The sequence below is a fragment of the Gymnoscopelus microlampas genome (genome assembly GCF_963454915.1).
Source record: "Gymnoscopelus microlampas genome assembly, chromosome: 10".
Classification (NCBI taxonomy): Eukaryota; Metazoa; Chordata; class Actinopteri; order Myctophiformes; family Myctophidae; genus Gymnoscopelus; species Gymnoscopelus microlampas.
This window is the reverse complement of record NC_139947.1, coordinates 16,503,070-16,521,843: the sequence shown is the minus strand read 5'-3', so window position 1 is coordinate 16,521,843 and position 18,774 is coordinate 16,503,070. Positions and strand designations below refer to the sequence as shown.

Sequence of the window (18,774 nt, the reverse complement as noted above, 5' to 3'; positions counted from 1 at the left end):
AGAATAAAAAAGTGGACAGTTACTTGCAAGCCATAAAAATGTTTGCGTGACCCAAAAAATGGGTCCTGACCTTGGGAACCACTGGCCTAACCCAAGCCCCACTCTACCATACAGCCTTCCTCATGCCCCTCCCCCCAAATAGACATGTGAGTGTCCATTTGGTTCCATTTGTACAAGCTTCTACACCTGCAAGGCTCAAATTGCATTAATTTTAACACTCTGCATTAAATAACACTATAATAATTGTGTAGTATCCTGCTGCTTGTAAATGGGATAGCTTTGGAGAGTGAAAGAGACCACTTATCTTCAACACTGGCGCATGAGTCATGTTATAATGGAGATAACACTTTACTCAGTACAACATTCATCCGGTGAATTTTCACCTGTGATCTCCATCAGCCAATGTTCTGAAGTTGTGTCACACCTGCATCAGTGCATGACAGTTGATGCCTCAATACTGCCACCAACTGGCCATGGCATGTTATTAATTCCACAAGTTCTCTGTGTGTATCCAAAGTACACAGAAAGAAACATGTAAAGCTGCAATCCATAACTTTTTTTTTTAATGATCAAAACGACCTGCTCTTCTATTGAGAGTGAGACATTTGCAGTATATCCTGTGCTCGGGCAGGACACGAAAGTCAAATAGCAATCTATCCTCAGCTCAAACAGGCTTTCCATTATAGTAAAAGTAGAAGTTTTGGCGTGCACGCAGGAGACCCTGGTTCGAATCCCAGGAAGGACATCAAAGTTAGAGATTGCAGCTTTAAAGACAAGGAAGGATACTTTCTCATGCTTTAAATTCCACTTACTATTCATGGATTCAAGGTTTCTCTATTTGTAGGTTTTCTTTTGTGTAGTCACTGCTGGTGTTCCTGAATTAGATTATAAAGTAGAAAATCCAGTAACTCTTATCTTAGTAAATGGGTATCTACATACAGTACGCCGTTCTTTTCTCTAAACTGGAAACCAGCTAAACGTGTCTAATCTGTGATGAAACATCTATTAAGGACTTAACATTGAAAATATATGCAATGCATATACTGTACAGCATTGGTTCTCGAAGTGGGGTCCGGGGACCCCCAGGGGTCCTTGGACCAAAAGTACTTAATATAGCAGCACAATCACTGAAACCACTTTAAAGATATTTTATACTTTGGCTATTAAAAAATAGCAGATATACAAGTTCACATAGCGCATCACTTCGTGCCGCACTATGAGCTTGTAGATCTGCTATTTTAGAAAAATCTTTTCATCTGGAGGTCCCTGTACTGGCACAAACTATTTTTGAGACGGGGTCCACAGCCAAATACATATCAATTTGGGGGTGCTGCACAGTACAACTGCATGCATCCATTATTTCTAACTCTACAGACATAGAACATGTGAACTTGTGCCCATGTAGGCTACCTCAGGTGGTGTGTTCAGTTCACAAAGTCTGTTAAATACTGTTCATTTTATTTACTTTTTACTTTTTAATAAAGTGCTAGATTACAAGTTTCAATACTTTATTTCCATTTAAATGAGATATTGATTGGAATTTATTGTGGTGTCAGCTCAGGAGACAAAACAATACAATCCTCCAACTAAATGAATAAAACATAAATTACTGGTTCATTGAAAAGAAAACCCATTAGGGGACACAAGTTCAGTTAATGTTCCGACCTGAGGAGGAGGACTTAAGGGCTCTCAATATCTCAGGATACAAGCTGTTTCAGAAACAAGTAGTTCTGGTCCAAACTTTGGGAGAGTTTTGTTCTTGCTGCTAATTGAGAAGCATCTGTTATCATAGGAATACCAGGTCTGTTTCCACTTACAGTAGCATCGATGTAACATTCTAGCCAGTACTGTAGGCGTCCATGTTGTGTGTCTGTCTGTGTGTCTGTAGTTCACGTATCTTGACTTTAAACTCTGTGTGCGCATCGCGCACAGACAAACAGACAGACGGGTACAACAGGTACTCTGTCAATGCGTAGAACAGGTACATTAACATTAGCTGGGTGAGCCACGCATTTCCAACTTATATCGTTCCCGTCTCTAGTTGTAATAACACTAGCGCCCCGGCCGTCCTGTCCTCTGTCTCTGCTTTTAGGGTGTCTTAATGTTAGAGCTTTCCTCTTTCTCTGTTCTCTCTCTTTTCTTCTCACATAATATCTCACACTCTTTCCACACTCCTTTTTTGTCCATTTCTCTTCTTTCTGTCTTTCTGTCTCCATCCGTCCCTGTTGTTTTCTAAAGAGAGGACGATGAGAAGGATGAGTTGGCCCATCGGTTCTGTTGCCCTGCAGCGTCAGGTTGCAGCAGCCCGTCCTCTCGATGAACCGAGGACCTCCCGTACAGTACGTCTTCCTGTGATGAAGAGATGAATGATCAAACTTTACTTTGAAGAGGAATCACCATGAACACTCCATACATCTTATGAGTTTCGGTGCTGGGTGTAAAGTTGCCCCTGAAACCTAATTTATACGATGTAGTACAACACTGTCCCTGGCCTGGCCTGGCCTGGACCGCTGGCCTAGCGGTCCGGGCACTTAGGCTCTAATGTAGCCTGACAGCGCATTGCGGGTTCGAGTCCCATTCCCAACGATCTTTGCTGCATGTCTCTCCCCATCTCTCTCTCCCTGTTTCCTGTCCATCCATACACTATAAATAAAGGCAGAAAAGCCCCCAAAAATATCTTTAGAAAAAAAAACATTGTCCCTGGCCTAAAAGAACAGATCTAACATCGTGTCGCACTGCGACGGGGTTGTTCTGCTCTTTTAGGCAAGCGACATCCTTGTATGATTGACTATATAAATGTAACTTCAGTTGACTTTGGTCAAAATAATTGGTCAAAATGTTTCATTGCCAAGCAGAATCTATTAATTACGGTATTGTAAGTGTGTGTGGGAGTACGTTTGTGTTATTTTGACTGAGGCTCCACACTTGAAAACCAGAGACCTCTCTGTGTCGCCTACTGATAAATACAGCAAGACAAGTCAAGTGTCGCTGGATCTCAACTGAGAAAATATATTTTTTAGCAAAAACGAGATGCATGCAAATTCCACTCTCCCTGTTAAAGTTATATTGTCCTAATTTATTCATCCATGTATCATGTGGTCTCGCCACTAATTTACACTTAATGAATTGCGATGTGAGATTGACTCGGGGTTGTTTTCTGTTTTCCAGCTGTCAGAATCCATCAATGTTATCTGCTCCTAACGATCACATTATGATATCATTACGGGATGGAGGGTTGAGTTAAGTCTGCTTGCATGTGCTCAGTTGTCACTCTGTTATTTGTGCACACAATTCCGTCGCCATTATTATGTGTTAGATTAGCTCTACACGGTATGTGACTCAAGGGTAATTCAGTCCACTGCGTTCCAATGCTTAAATGTATGCTCCATGGTACGACGGTGTCTCGCACCGAAAATAGCAGACCTTCGAATCAAGCTCACAACGCGGCGCTGTGCGACACCGTCCATCGTACAGCAATATATTAAGCATTGCTAGTTAAGACCCCAAGAGGTCGTGATCATATTAAAGCTCTGTAGTTGACGGTCTATCATTTTGTTTCATGTAATGAGATGTTTGATGATGAATTATTGTTGTTATATTAACAGCTGTGACAATCTATATTTTTCCTTTCCTTTGTCCTTTATGCTCTTCTCCACATTGATTTTAGTCTTGTCTGTTCACGTCTGGTCACGTCTGTTGAAGGCTCTTAACAGGAGGTTTTAGAACATAACATAATTGTCCGGCACACAGAAAATGTTTTACATACTGTACACATATATCCATATTATATTCTTGTGCAATGATGCATGAAGTAAAAAAATATATATAAATAAATAAAACTGTATTCATCCCCTCTTTTTCATAAATAGCTATGGGGAAGTGCTCTCTGCACCTCTGTCCATCCCATCCCTAATATCATCTACAGCAGTGGTTCTCAACCTTTTTTTTCCGATCAGGGCCCAATTGAAAATCTCAGTGAAAGTGCCTACGGGAACGCGTCTGTGTCATTTTAGATGTCTTTGGCTATTTAAAAATAGCAGACGTACAAGCTCATAGCGCGCTATGAGCTTGTAGATCTGCTATTTTTGAAAAATCTTGAAAATGTATGCAAATCTTTGAATATATATTTTCTAAAGCGAACATTTGTAAAATATGTTGTTCCAGAGACCTCCAGAAGCAAAGATTTGAGTTAAAGATTTTCAAGATTTTTCAAAAATTGCAGATCTACAAGCTCATAGCGCTGCATTTTATACTTTGGCTATTTTTGAATAGCCAGATTGAATGGTTTGAAGGATGACTTCACCCGTTTTCAACCTATCTTCCTATAATTGGTCCTCACCAATTATAATATGGTACAATGTTCTTCAACTCGACCTGTGTCTCAGAGGAGGGCTGTGGACAGTTCAGAAATCCGCCTACCAGTGACATCATCAATGGGGAATCCAAGCAGGCTTTCTATTCCTGGAAAGTTAGCATGCTATAATGGAAGCCATTGTTCTTTCGTTAAAAAAAATCTAAATAAAGAAAACCTGCCTATAATGATGATGACACTGGTTTCTGAACTGCCCACAGCCCCCCTCTGAGACACAGAATGAGTAGGAAAAAGAATTATACTATAATGAGCATTAGTGAGGACCTATAATATTATGAAGACTGAAAATGGGTGAAGTCACCCTTTAAGTGGTCAGATGGGTGGGCCGCGTTAATTTTCAGAGCATGAACATATTAACGATCAATCCATTGTGTTCCACGTCAGATCAATGGAACTTACCTAGTCTACTTTAAATTATTATTTAATGGTAATATTAAGTAAATATTAATATTAAGGTTAGGGTTTTGTCAATTATTTGGGGGCCCACTTGTAATGCCCTTTCGGCCAACCAGTGGGCCCCGGCCCCACAGGTTGAGAACCACTGAACTATAACAATTTACAGTATGTTGTGTTTGGGTTTGCATTGTGTAACAGTGTGTATAGAGACAGGTGCGCTGCAGGGGAGAGAGGTTGGGCCAGTCAAAGACTGTCAAGAATGTAGCCTGTACAGAACTACAGGGTGAGCAAGGCGGGTGTGTGTGTGTGTGTGTGTGTGTGTGTGTGTGTGTGTGTGTGTGTGTGTGTGTGTGTGTGTGTGTGTGTGTGTGTGTGTGTGTGTGTGTGTGTGTGTGTGTGCGTGTGCGCGCACGTGTGTGCGTGTGTGTCTTTGTGCTGTGCATGCGTGTGTGTGGCATGACTGTGTGAGAGGGAGACATCAGTGAGAGAGGGAGAGAGCGAGAGAGAGAGAGAGAGAGAGAGAGAGTTTGTTATCACACTCTACCAGTCAGTATTGGACCTTTCCCCTGACAGCAGCAGCATGGTAGGAACTCAACCATTTTCACTTTTATTTCTCTCACAAACTGACAGCAGAGATCGTCTACTTTCCACTCCGGTACATGACATGTCTTGTTGGACTGCAGTGTGTCTGTGTAGTGTGTTGGACTGGAGTGTCTGTGATGTCCGTAGCATCTGTAGAGTTGTCTGTAGTTTCAGTAGAGTGTCTTTAGTGTCCGCATCGTGGCCTGTCTGAACAGTGTTCTTGATTGTTACTCTGACGTGTTTGATGTTGTGCCACAGGACATTCGGTCTCTGGCTTTTGAACTCACCTCCATTGTTTGTTCTTTTATACACAAAATGACTAGAGAACTTTTTAATACATAATAGTGTTACCAGGGCAGGTAACTGTACTAGGATTGTCTCTGAGGAGTGTAACATTATAACTCTATGAAATAGCTTGTTCACTGTTTGGAGCAGGAGGAAATAGAGCTGAAAGTTAAGAGGAAGTACAACAACAAGCAAGGTGCTATTACCTGTTAAAGTTCCCCTTCGTACCGACACATCACTTCTGTCACAGCATGCCAAGTCAGGCTATGTGTCACTATTCAACCATGTACACAAACACAAGGGCACACGACTGTCATCACCAAATAAATCATCACGTTATGACTTTCAACTATCTTGAATATTCTTTACCTTGTCTTGTCATTCCACATCTGTCACATGCACACAAACATTCGTTCATGTGGTCATGTGTTATGTGAGGATTAAAAAAATTGACTACAAAGTGTGCATTCACTGACAAAGCGTTAGCTAAACCCCAGTGGCAGTTTGAAGGTTTTTTTTTGTGCAACGAAATGGGTACAGAAGTGAACGTTGTGTCAGAGTTCCATGACTAAGAGGACAGCGTGTTGGCGGCGCTGGAATGCCGGGAGCCCACCCATGAATGATGGGATTGTTTTCTTTCTGTTCGGCCGTTCCAAGCGGAATCACGTTCGACAAAGGGAATAATTATAGCCTGGTTCAATATTTGTTTCTTCTCATGGTGGACAGAACAGCTTTCAGACTCTGACCACTGGCTGCGTTAATGGACAAGTGATCCCCATGTGATTGTCAATAGATAGCACCTTGTGTGACGGCATTCTGCGTTTGAAAGTACAAGCTGTGTGTTGGTAAGTAATTAGTCAGCAATGTGTTTTACTGCATGCCGCTTTGACAAAATGACACTAATTGTGAATGAATGGAATGAGCTGAACACAAGCGACACCGCCTTGGGATGGGAGTCTGAATGGGGTCAGCAATTATGTTCCCTCAGTTTAGCACTGGTGTTATGGTCAGTGGTGTAAAGTAACTAAGTACATTTACTCAAGTACTGTACTTAAGTACAATGTTGAGGTATTTTTACTTTATTGGAGTATTTCCAATTTTCAATATCTTTTTTCCAATACATCTCAGAGGCAAATATCTACAATTATTTGAAAACTTTAGTAACTTTGCAGATATTATAAAACATACATTAACCACTTTAGCCCTATTTTATACATAGGATATCTGAAAATAGCAGCTCTACAAGCTCACGTGAGCTTGTAGAGCTGCTATTTTCAAACATTTTAGTACTTTTCCTTTTGGTACTTTAAGTATATTTTGATGCCAATACTTGTGTACTTTTACTCAAGTAACATTTTGAACACGGGCCTTTTACTTGTAACAGAGTATGTTTATATTGTGGTATTGCTACTTTTACTTAAGTAAAATATCTGAGTACTTCTTCCACCACTGGTTATGGTTGGGGTTGGGGTATAGGGTTAGGGTTAGGGTTGAGGGAACATAGGGCTGAGGGACCACCTGTTCAAATGAAGCTTCAGATCAAAGTTATTGACATCTTCAGAGATGTCAACGTCTCAGCTTCCTGAAGGTGTTTTGAATGTGAAGCAACTGTCTAGCATTGTGTGAAATACTTCTCATGTTATTATCTTTTATTATGTGAAAACAAAGGAAGATTAGCACTGTGCCCAAGTGCTAATCAAAAATGGCACCTGTTTACACTCTCTCTCTCTTAACAATTACAATTTATAATTTAGGTATTTAGGAGATGCTTTTATACAGAGAGACTTAAGTGCAAGATCGGATTAAACAACATGAACCCTATAGTGAACAAGCAACAGGGCATACATGGTAACGTAAAAAGAGTGCAAAGAAAACAATTAAGACTTAAGTGCTACAAAGTAACTAGGATACCGGGTAAACTCTTGTCTAATCCTGTGGTGGTTTAAGTGGCAATGTCAGACCCTGCTATTACCCCACACACACACACACACACACACACACACACACACACACACACACACACACACACACACACACACGTGATGACAGGACATTAACAATGTATAAGCAGGAGGGTTGAAGGTGACAGCAGATCCATGTGTTTCACTGTACTCGGGTCATGTGCGCCTTCATTCATTGCACCTCTGTGCTGCACTTCATTTCTCCTCCTTTTACCACTGCTGTTTCCACGTAAGCACACACACACACACACACACACACACACACACACACACACAAAAACTCTTTTCATAACCACTTATATTTACAATGCATCGTGATACGTGACCCGTTGTGAGCCTGTAGTGTAGGTCGTCTATTTTAGCTATTTTTGAAGGAAAAAAAAATAGTTTCCCAAAAGGAAAAGCATTGAATTTAATTCAGTCTGACCTGTATGTGTGGTACAGTATGTATATGTATATTATATATGGCTTCAGATCATGTATGTATGGTAGTGTAAGTCAGAGCAGGACGTTATGAGTGAACTGTCCCATGCAGAGAGGGTTTCCATGGGGTTGTAACAGGACTACAGTGTTCCCTGCATAAGTAATGAGGTGCAGATAGCAGCTGTGATATGGCCATGCTCATGATTTATACAAGTTTTTCACTCATATATCATCCTCACTTTGACTCTCACCACGCTTATTACTGCCTCCCTCTCCTTGTACTGTGGGCAAAACCTCATGAAAGTCATGTTTAATAATGCACAAATACCGTTAACCCAAATTTCAAAGTAACACAAGTTTGTTTTCCGAAAATAGCGAAAATAGCCAAGCTCACTAAGCATGAGCTTTTAGGTTGGCTATTTTCGCACACACCATCATATGATTATGAAGTGCTTCAGCTTGAACACTTTTAATGGCAACAGCTAACTTAACATCCAACAATATTGATGTCAGATAGTTCAAATGATTGTTTAACTTACTGGAGATCGACTTGTTTATAATGGTGATTCTATTTTTTTGTATAATCATAATTTAGCCCATTTAGACCGGGATAGCCTATACGTTGTTATACCTTTAAAACCGGGAAAGCATCTGTGTCGTTTTAGATGTGGCTATCTATATAGCAACAGGAATTTTCGTATTTAAAAAAAATAAAAAATAGAAGGTTTTCTGAAAATGGAGGTTAGGATTTAGAAGGTGTTTTTAAAATCTGCCTCGGCCTTGGGTTAATAAATGAGTTATGACCTGGGTAGTGGTTGGTAACATTGTGTCTTCATAGTTGGTACTTCATTTATAAGTAATTCTTCAACAGTCTAGACTCCTCTCCCCTGCCACACATCGTAGCAGAAACATTTTTATTTATTTATTGTTTGGCGCGATCGTTTTCTCCATTGTGATAAGGAGTTTGTGTGATGTATTCTGTGAGGGTTGTGGCCCTAATCTGATGTCATACTGTATGACATGTAATGTAACTTGGTCCTGGTTATGGTCAGTCTGGTTATGGGAACCAGTTGAATGAAATGCTCCTGCTGATGTTGTCATGCAGGTTGTCTACCTGCTGTATGTGGAACAGACACTTACCATTCCTTAACTCGTTCAAACCGGGAACGCATCTGTGTAACCACTTCATCCATATTTTATACTTTATAGCTATTCAAAAATAGCAGATATACAAAATCTTGAACATTTGTGAAATATTTGAATATATATATTTTTAAAGGGAACATTTTTTACTAAAAACTTTGCTTCCTATTACAAAATATTTTGAGATGGGGGTCCGTGGCCAAATACATATAGGCCTAATTTTGAGGGTCCCTGCATGAAAAGGTTTGAGAACCATTGATATATAGGAACAATAGTTTTTTTTATTTAGAAGAGTAGAATCGGTCTCAGGTCTAAATGGGTTAAAAGGCGTGACTTCAGCAACCTTTTCTTCTTTCTCTTTCTTTTCCCTTTCTTCGGGCTGCATCCCGGGCCAATGTAATAACTGGATGTGGGCCACACTACAAATCCCGAACCTATGAACCTATGAACTCTGCCAGAGACTGTTTTTTCTATTTATGCTGCCATATACAATATACAGTACACATAATCTCAGTACCAGTAAAAGTCTTACAATATAATTATAGTCTATATTTGGGTTTTCATGACCAACAGGTTGAGTGGTCCCAACAATATGGTAAAGTATTTTATGCTGTTTGAATAGTTTGTGTTATTTGTATTTGCGTTTGCAAGAAAGCAAGCATCCTGATCATGTCACAATTTACATTCAGGCATTAAGAAGACGCCCTTAAGTGCAAGAGCAGAGTACAGGACATGAACCCTAGTCAACAAACAACAGGGTAAATGGTCATAAACAGAGACAATTACAAGTAAGTGCTTAAAAGTAATTAGGCTACCAGGTCAACAGCATCACTGCCATCAAAATAACATTCCTAGCAATTGTGGTTCTTCCGCACGCAACTAAAGGGTGTTGTTAACAGTCATTACATCAGATCAACCCTGATGAAAGCAGCTTAGCTGCTGAAACCTTGTTTTGTAGTTTGCTTTCTCAATAAAATATTGCATCAGAGCTACGAGTGTGCAGCTACTTTTACATAGTATTTTTAATGCGTGCTTTGCTACAGGTGTGTAGTTCGCTTGTTTTTGGTTCAAAAGTCAATACGTTACCATGGCAACTATGCTCCTCATCCTAACAACTGCCTCACCGCCCACAAAGGTCCCATGGCAACCGTCACCAAGCAACCTCTTCCATCATCTCAGTGTTATCTTCTAGGAGAAGAGCAATAACATGTTTTATTTTATTTTATTTGACCTTCTTTTGATACAGGTAAGATATATTTTACGATGGAGCCCTGTTCAGGGTAGCAGCCAGCAGCACAAAAAGTTGCAACTTACAAAACGTATTGTCGCTGTCGGATGGAAACCTTACGGGAAATGGAAAAAAATAACTTGTGGATGTAGCTATTATATAGTCACAAGCTCTTGTTAACCATTTCAGAGGCCTTGTGGTTAGAGTGTCCGCCCTGAGATTGGGAGGTTGGGGTTCAGGCCGGTCATCAGTGGTGTAAAGTACTGTACTGTACTGTACTTTTTTGAGGAATTTTTAATTTACTGGGGTATTTCCCATTTTCAATACTTTTACTTCTACTCCACTATATCTCAGAGGCAAATATTTTACTTTTACTCCACTACAATTATTTGACAGCTTTAGTTACTAGTTACTTTGCAGATTTAGATTATTATCACAAAACACACATTAACCGCTTCAGACTTATATATATTTCGGCCATTTGAAAATAGCTACAAGCTCACGATGCGACGCATTGAAATGGGACATTCTGCATAATGAGTACTTTTGCTTTTGGTACTTTAAGTACATTTTGATACCAATACTTTTGTACTTTTATTCAAGTACATTTTTAATTCCAGACTTTTACTTGTAACAGAGTATTTCTACATTGCAGTATTGATACTTTTACTTAAGTAAAACATGTGAGTACTTTTCCCACCACTGCCGGTCATACCAAAGACTATAAAAATGGGACCCAATGCCTCTCTGCTTGGCACTCAGCATTAAGGGTTGGATTGGGGGTAAGTCCCTGTGACATACAGTACTAGTGTCATGTCCAGGGGGTGTACTTGTACCTCAAGCCGCCTCACGCTACAGAAACAGGAGATGGGCTATGGGCCACATGGCTCGACATGCAAGGATTACTACTACTCTTGTTAATACTTTTCATTGGTTCATAATTTATAATTCACACAGACACACTTAAACACTTTCACTTTACCTTTCAGCATGTTTTAGAAATAGCAAACATGACCGGCTACAAGCTGACAACCCGTCACGGTGCGATGCATTGTGAGCTTGCAGATTGGCTATTTTAGCTACTTCGGTAAGACACTTTTGTACCACAAAATAGAGCATTAATTTACAAAAGAATGAAGTGTAAATATGCAGATACAAGGTTTCTGCCCGACAGCAACAATATGATGATTGGTTAGCCATAAATATATAGTATAGACAGACAGACATAACATTTGCTTATTTACTGAAAGAAATTCTAAACAAGATGACATCATTTCCTGGTTTTATGTTGAGAATTCAAATGCATGAACTTTGGCTTCTGCAAGATGCAGGGATTCATACTCCCCAGTAGACGTCACTGTTGTTCCCTTTTTATTACGGGCCACTTCTACAGCATGAAGGCTGTTATGCAACAGAATTCTGGGGCCCGTATTTTGTTGTTAGCTTGTAATAAAAATAATAATACAATAAACTGTTAGTTTATCATTTGTATTCTTGCGAAGCATCTCTTCACTACTGTATGTTGCTGGTTGGTAGTTGTGTTAAACAAGATGAAACATAACTGTTAACAACAAGGTGCCACTTTCAGTAAACTACTGTGAGTTTCTTTCTTTGTTCTTCATCCGCCCTCCGTCCACCATGTCATGTTATCTGCTCACTCAATACTAACACAGGAAATCCCTACTAGTCCATGGAACAGGACAATGACAGGAGAGAGGGAGGAAGGACCTTGGTCTTTTCACTGTGAGCTCTCAGCATTATGGCCTCTTATAATAAACTGCAGGGCAACAAACCCACGTCACAGTACAAATCCAAGTGTCCAAATGTTTGTACCCTTTCAGAGTTTACTGTGAATCCTTCATTTGTTTTCCCTCAGGCATGGCGAGGCAAGGCAAGTTTATTTGTGTGGCACATTTCAACAACAAGGCAATTCAAAGTGCTTTACATATCATTGCTGTCGGGCAGAAGCCTCCTATCTCTATATTTTTACTTTTTATGTTTTTTGTTCCCTAAATGAATGCCTACCTAACGTCATCCTACACTGTCACACAAAAGTAGCAAAAATAGCCGATCTATATGCTCTGTAGATGAGATATTTTTGCTATTTTTGAATTTGAACCTTGAGCAGTAGCAGCTTTGGACATACAGTATGAGGTTTCCATCCGACAGTAATGATATCAAACTTTAAGCATTAAGACACAAAACAAAAATGAAATAAAAAATAAAAATAAATAAAAACAGAAAAATAAGAATAAAATGACAGTGCAGACAGAGATTGCACATGCATGGGTGTGTATTGCAGGGTTTATTCTGTGCAAACGAAGGACAGTCAGCCACACACTCGAGGAAGGTTTTTGACAGAAAGGTATGCAGCCTGCTGTATTTTCTGGAAGGTACAGTTCTCTTCATATACTTGTCAGGGTCCAACACTGCCAGTGGGTTTGTGTCTTGCTACGGGACGGGCCTCAGCTGACAGGGGGGGAGGGGCCGCCTGGCTGGTGGGACACAGAGGAAATGCAGTGGTGGAAAGTATATTTGCTCAAGTGCAACTTTGAGGTACTTTTACCTTACTTGGGCATTTCCATTTTTCAATACTTTATACTTCTACTCCACTGCATCTCAGAGGCAAATACTGTATTTTTTACTCCACTACAATTATTTGACAGCTTTACTTTGCAGATTTAGATTCATAATAATGAATCCAATTATAAATAAATAATCTTCTAAATGTTTTGAAAATAGCAGATCTACTGTACAAGATCACACAGCGCGTCGTGATGCGACGCAAACACGCTGTGAACTTGTAGATTTGCTATTTTTCAAATTGCCTAAGCATAAAATAGGGATTTGTTAAATGATCAATAATCATAGGACAATAACATGATATGATTCTGAAACCAGGCACGAGTTGGCTACTTTTCTACTTTAAGTATACTTTGATGCTAATACTTTTGCACTTTGACTTAAGTACTTTTACTTGAATGCAGGACTTTAACTTATTTTTTTACACCGTGCTATTTTTACTTTTTTTCCAAAATCTGAGTACTTATTATGGTTATGGGACAGGGCTCAGCTGACTGGAGTGGGAGGGGCCGCCTAGCTGGCGGGACACAGAGGAAACGTAGGCAGGAACATGTGACTGGCGATGTTCCCCCAGACCACTGACCAATGGACTCACTGGGAACCACAAGTCAGCTGTGCACCGGAGCATTCTTTGGACTTATTTGGACATTAATGTTACCAATGTAATCCAGATGTTATTTAGACAGATGCCGGGTTCTTTGTTTACCTGGCATCCTATAGTTTCAATGTACAGATAGTTATTTAGATAGCATTGTTAACTTTAGACAGATGGTTTATGGTTTACCTGGTATCCTAGTTTTCTTGAGGCACTCTACTGCTCTCTCTGCATTCTGTGTGTATGTGATTATTTAACTTGTTTATTGTAAGTCGCTCTGGATAACAGCATCTGCTAAATACCTACATTGTAAATTGTATCCGTTCCCTGATGGGTTGTGTGATTATCGAGCTGCTTTGCTGTTGTGTAGTTGTTATTAGTGTGTGTATGTTTGTGTAGTTGTTCAGTGCGGCAGAGAGACTGGGTGAGCTGAGATTGTAAGTGGATGCATTTTCTGCTCTGTAGAGCAGGTGGTTTTACACAAGAAACCCGTGTTAACGACTTGATGTTAACGACCTGGTCTTTCCTGTCAGAAGGGTGCTGGTGGCATGTTACTGTGGAGTAGTGTGTCAGTACATTATAGTGTGTTAAGTGGCTTGTGAGAAAAGCTCTGTGTGTGTGCGTGTGCGTGTGTGTGAGAGAGAGAGTTGTAAAGAGAAAGAGAAACTGAGTGTGTGTGTGTGTGTGTGTGTGTGTGTGAGAGAGAGAGAGAGAGAGAGAGAGAGCGTGAACGCCACTTATTAAACTCAGTAGTATATTAACTCACAGGACTGACTTAAAGAGGGGGAGGGGGGTATTCACCCTAACCCTCACCCTGGGATTTATAAAGCAGTTAAAGGTGTAATACGGATGGTTTGGTCCGAGGTAGAGCTGCTAGTTCAGAGCCATTGGCTCTCCTGATCATGTGATGTTTTAAAGAGCTTCTGGTGTGACTTGACAGGGTTCTCAGTGTTATACCATATCAGTAACATCATAATCTGTCAGATGACATGATACAGCTGTTACTTCACAGGTAGTGTCATTGTGTCTCATACATTTCCCTCATGATGAGGTCCTCTAAGAGACGTGTTCTTCCTCTTTGCCGCTCCAAGTTCTACATGTGAGTTCCTCACCTGGTGACTTTTTTTTATCTTGAACCCCTAGTGTTCCTATTCTGGGGTAAACAATGTGCGAGAATATCCAATCTACAAACTCACAAAGTATCACGTTGTGAGCTTGCAGATTGGCTATTTTCAGCGACAGGATTTCAGTGTAGAGGGTAATAGAATAGTAGAGAGCCCTACTATTTTTCAATTTTCAAAAAGAAAATATATATATTCACAGTTTTTCATACATTCTAACATTTGTCATTAAGTAAAAGTGAAAACATTTAAAGAAATTCCATAAATTCCAGCTTTTAATTTAGCTTTAAAAGGAAGTGAAAATAGTGTTTGGGTCTTGAGCTAAAAAGTTTGGGAATCACTGGGTTAAAGGTCCATACCAGCCTTTTGACATATGGTGTTCTCACTTAGATTTCATGATTTTGGGTACATTGTGCCATAGGGTAACGTCCCCTTCACATTCATTACATTACATTACCCTATGGCACAACGGACCACATGCATAATATGGGACTTACTTATGGATTAGGGCACAATAAACCTAAAGTATTCACAAAGTGTTCACACAGGAGGCGAAGATATTCATGCAGCACAATTGGATACAAATTCAATGCAAATTGATGCAACGCTGCATCGGGCGGCGAGAATACGGGGCACCATGCATGGACAAGATTTACCTCTTCCTCGTCTTCGCTCCACAAATGAAGCGACGTGAATCAATATATTGATGAAGTGTGGTATTTTTTGTGTGATTCTGACGTGTGTAAGATATGTTTCATTAGGGGCATCAGACTTGCCTTTGATGGCAATCGAAATGCCATCAAAGTAAAAGGACCCTCATGTCAATCAATACTAACTGCAATAATTCTGTGGATTGCAGTTTGAAAAGTCTTTGTTGTAATACTTCATCAGTATGATGATTATTACTTCAACTAACAACCTCTCACCCTCTTCCCCCCCCCCCCCCCCCCCCCCTTGCAGTGTGGAAGGGGATTCCCAGTGTCCAGAGACGGGCGGCCACGCAGACATCACCTACAGCCAGACCCCTTACATCCGCGTCTCGGAGCGCTTCAGTGACAGCACCGGCCCTCCGTCGGGCCCCCGAGGCCCGGCCTCCAGCTCCAGCGCCAGCTTGGCCTGGGCACTGCGCACGCGCCACCAACCTGCCAGCCTGGCGCTACGCAAACAAGAAGAAGAAGAGAACAAGAGATGCAAGGCCCTCTCGGACAGTTATGAGCTCTCCACGGACCTGCAGGACAAGAAGGTATCATGTCAGAGTTATATTTTATATTCAAAACAGGAGATGGGCTCCTGACCTACGGGCCACATGGCTCCGGAACCGTTGCTTCCCAAGGCTACTTACTGTACTTACTTACTAATGTCAGTGGCGGGCGGCGGGCTGCTCTTTTTTTATGTGTCTTTCATGGGTGCATGAAAGGGCATCTGTAGCTGAGTGGGTAGAGAGTCCCTCTGGTAATTAGAAGGTTCACCAGTTCACCCAGTATGTGCGTCAAAGTGTCCCTGACCAAGACACTTAACCCCTAATTGCTCCCTACAAGCTCACAAGTTGTGTGCTTGTAGATCTGCAAAGTTCACTATTTTTGGAAACGAAAAAAAGAAAGTATAAAACAGGGCTTAAGTGGTTAATAAAAGTCTGCCTTTTTAGGTTGTTCAGAAGCCCCTAACCAAAGACAAATCAAATTCAGTATGTGATAAAAACGTTCAGTGATGCTCCAGTGAAGTGTGTGGGTGCATTTCTTGGGTGGTTCAAATAAGTACACTATGTTCTCCTATGTTCGCCTCCTCCTCCTCCGTCAGGTGGAGATGCTAGAGAGGAAGTACGGCGGGTCCTTTGTAAGCCGCAGAGCTGCCAGGACCATCCAGACGGCCTTCCGCCAGTACCGCATGAACAAGAACTTCGAGCGACTCCGAAGCTCTGCCTCCGAGAGCCGCATGACCCGCCGCATCATCCTGTCCAACATGAGACTACAGTATTCCTTTGACGAACGTCAGCCGCAGCAGCAGGCCCAGACGCAGACCAACTTCACCCACAGCGTGGCAGCGGGACCACCTCATTCCCCGGACCCGGACCGCCCGGGAGACTACACACACTTAGAGGACTCCTTCTCCAAACAGGTACTCCTTCATCGAGGGTTTTAAAGCTATGTTCGATATGCCTATATCCAGATTAGAATAAGATTGTTTTTTTAATCAAGTCTGAACAACAACAACAAAAACACACATGGAAACACATTTTTGCTAATCTGATTTGAACCACATTCTTATGTGGTTTGAAAGGTGATTTGAATCTGATTTCTAAAAATGTGTCTCAGTCTGGACACTCGGACACTGACGCCTATACTTCATATACTATCATACGACGGCATCGCTCACCGAAAATAGCCAATATAGTATAAGTTGAGCATTACTTACGGCAAGGTCGTTAACATCGTTACCACAGCAACCAATGCAGATAGGTCGACAATGACTGAATACACAAATCACATCTAATCACTTGCAAATAAAATAACTGAGTGGACAGTCAGTCCTAAAGACGAGATTTGAGAAACAAATGGGATTTCAATCAGAAACACTCTCGTCTTAGTAGATAAAGAACCATTTATTGCCACAAATGGAATACAGTTAAGCTTGGCGTTAAAGCTCCGCTCTTGGGAGAATATTCACTGAATTTTGTCGAAGCAGCCTGCTAAGCATATATTCAGAGAATGCTTAAGCAAATCCCCCATAGGGATACAATGACAACAATAAGCAATACATTAACATATTAGTTAGAATTAGCAGATATACATGATAAACACAAGTATTTGAGCCTAGCAAGATTTTAAACAGCAGATATACATGATAACCACAAGTATTTGAGCCTAAGCCAGACTCTAAACAAAGCAGATATACATGATAATCACAAGTATTTGAGCCTATGGCACACTCTAATCAAAAGGTGGAGGCTGGGGTGGAGGAGGAGCTAGCAAAATGCATTGGTTCAGCAACCAAGAAAGACCTAGAGAATATGAAGCCGTATTTATAGGAACCTCTTTGCTCAAGCGTGAGCTGTGATTGGATAATGAGTGTGTGATGTAATGACCAGCTGGGCTGTGAATGGGGAATAGAAAGCTGATGTTCACATCAGCTGACTGACTGCTGGTTACAGCTTTGGCGTGCACGACTTCCGTGTCCTGCATGAACTAACGCTATGCTTCATTTCAATCAGAAACACTCTCGTCTTAGTAGATAAAGAACCATTTATTGCCACAAATGGAATACAGTTAAGCTTGGCGTTAAAGCTCCGCTCTTGGGAGAATATTCACTGAATTTTGTCGAAGCAGCCTGCTAAGCATATATTCAGAGAATGCTTAAGCAAATCCCCCAAAACCAATAAATGCATACTCTCTGGTTTCAGCCAAGCGGCAGCTAGGATACTCAGAGAGTGCATAACAGAAATCCCCCCCAACACACGGAAGCCAACGCCAAGCCTAAAAAACGCCTTTATCAGTCATACTATATTATGTGAAGTAGCAAGACTGCTACTGACTTAAAATAGAATGCGCACGCAAATGCAAGCATGCATCTTAAGACTATGTGTTCAACAGGCCTGATGAATGCAGAAACCTGTTGATTCCTGAACTCAGGAGTCCTAGACGGTATCGTAAAGCGATGCTCACTGCTATGCTGCACCGCGAATAGGATTCGAAAAGGACATTCTATTTCTTTTTAAAGAAATCTGATATATATAAATATATATGTATGAGGTCATCCTATGATGAATGATAACTAATGTTTATCATTCATGATAAATAAAGTGTACTAACTATGTGTAACAGCAGCTTGCTGTGGACCTCAGCATTTAATTATTTAAGCTATACTAAAAGAATGCAAGCATGCATCTTAAAACGAGGTCATCCTACAATTAATGAGATATATACTGTGTGTGCTCAACAGCCGTGTTGATCCTGTACGTCAGGAGTGCTTTAAATGTAAGCATGCATTGGTGTGTTAAACAGCCATGTTGATCCTGAGCTTCAGAAGTTCCTCAGCATTTGATTATTAAGCTAAACTAAACAAATGCAAGCATGCGTCTATGTGTTCAA

General features: G+C 40.8%; 1 protein-coding gene across 4 annotated transcripts in view; it reads left to right on the top strand.

Moving 5' to 3' along the window:
• The window catches only part of iqsec2b (IQ motif and Sec7 domain ArfGEF 2b), a 60,614-nt gene that overhangs the window by 23,038 nt on the left and 18,802 nt on the right, over positions 1 to 18,774 (top strand). For 3 of the 4 annotated variants that reach the window (XM_084069676.1, XM_084069675.1, XM_084069678.1), the window contains 2 exons: positions 15,650 to 15,932; positions 16,487 to 16,804. In XM_084069676.1, coding sequence (XP_083925802.1) covers positions 15,650 to 15,932; positions 16,487 to 16,804 — 601 coding nt within the window. Of the gene's footprint in view, positions 1 to 14,185; positions 14,668 to 15,649; positions 15,933 to 16,486; positions 16,805 to 18,774 lie in introns of those variants that run through there. The other variant, XM_084069677.1, reaches the window with a different exon arrangement.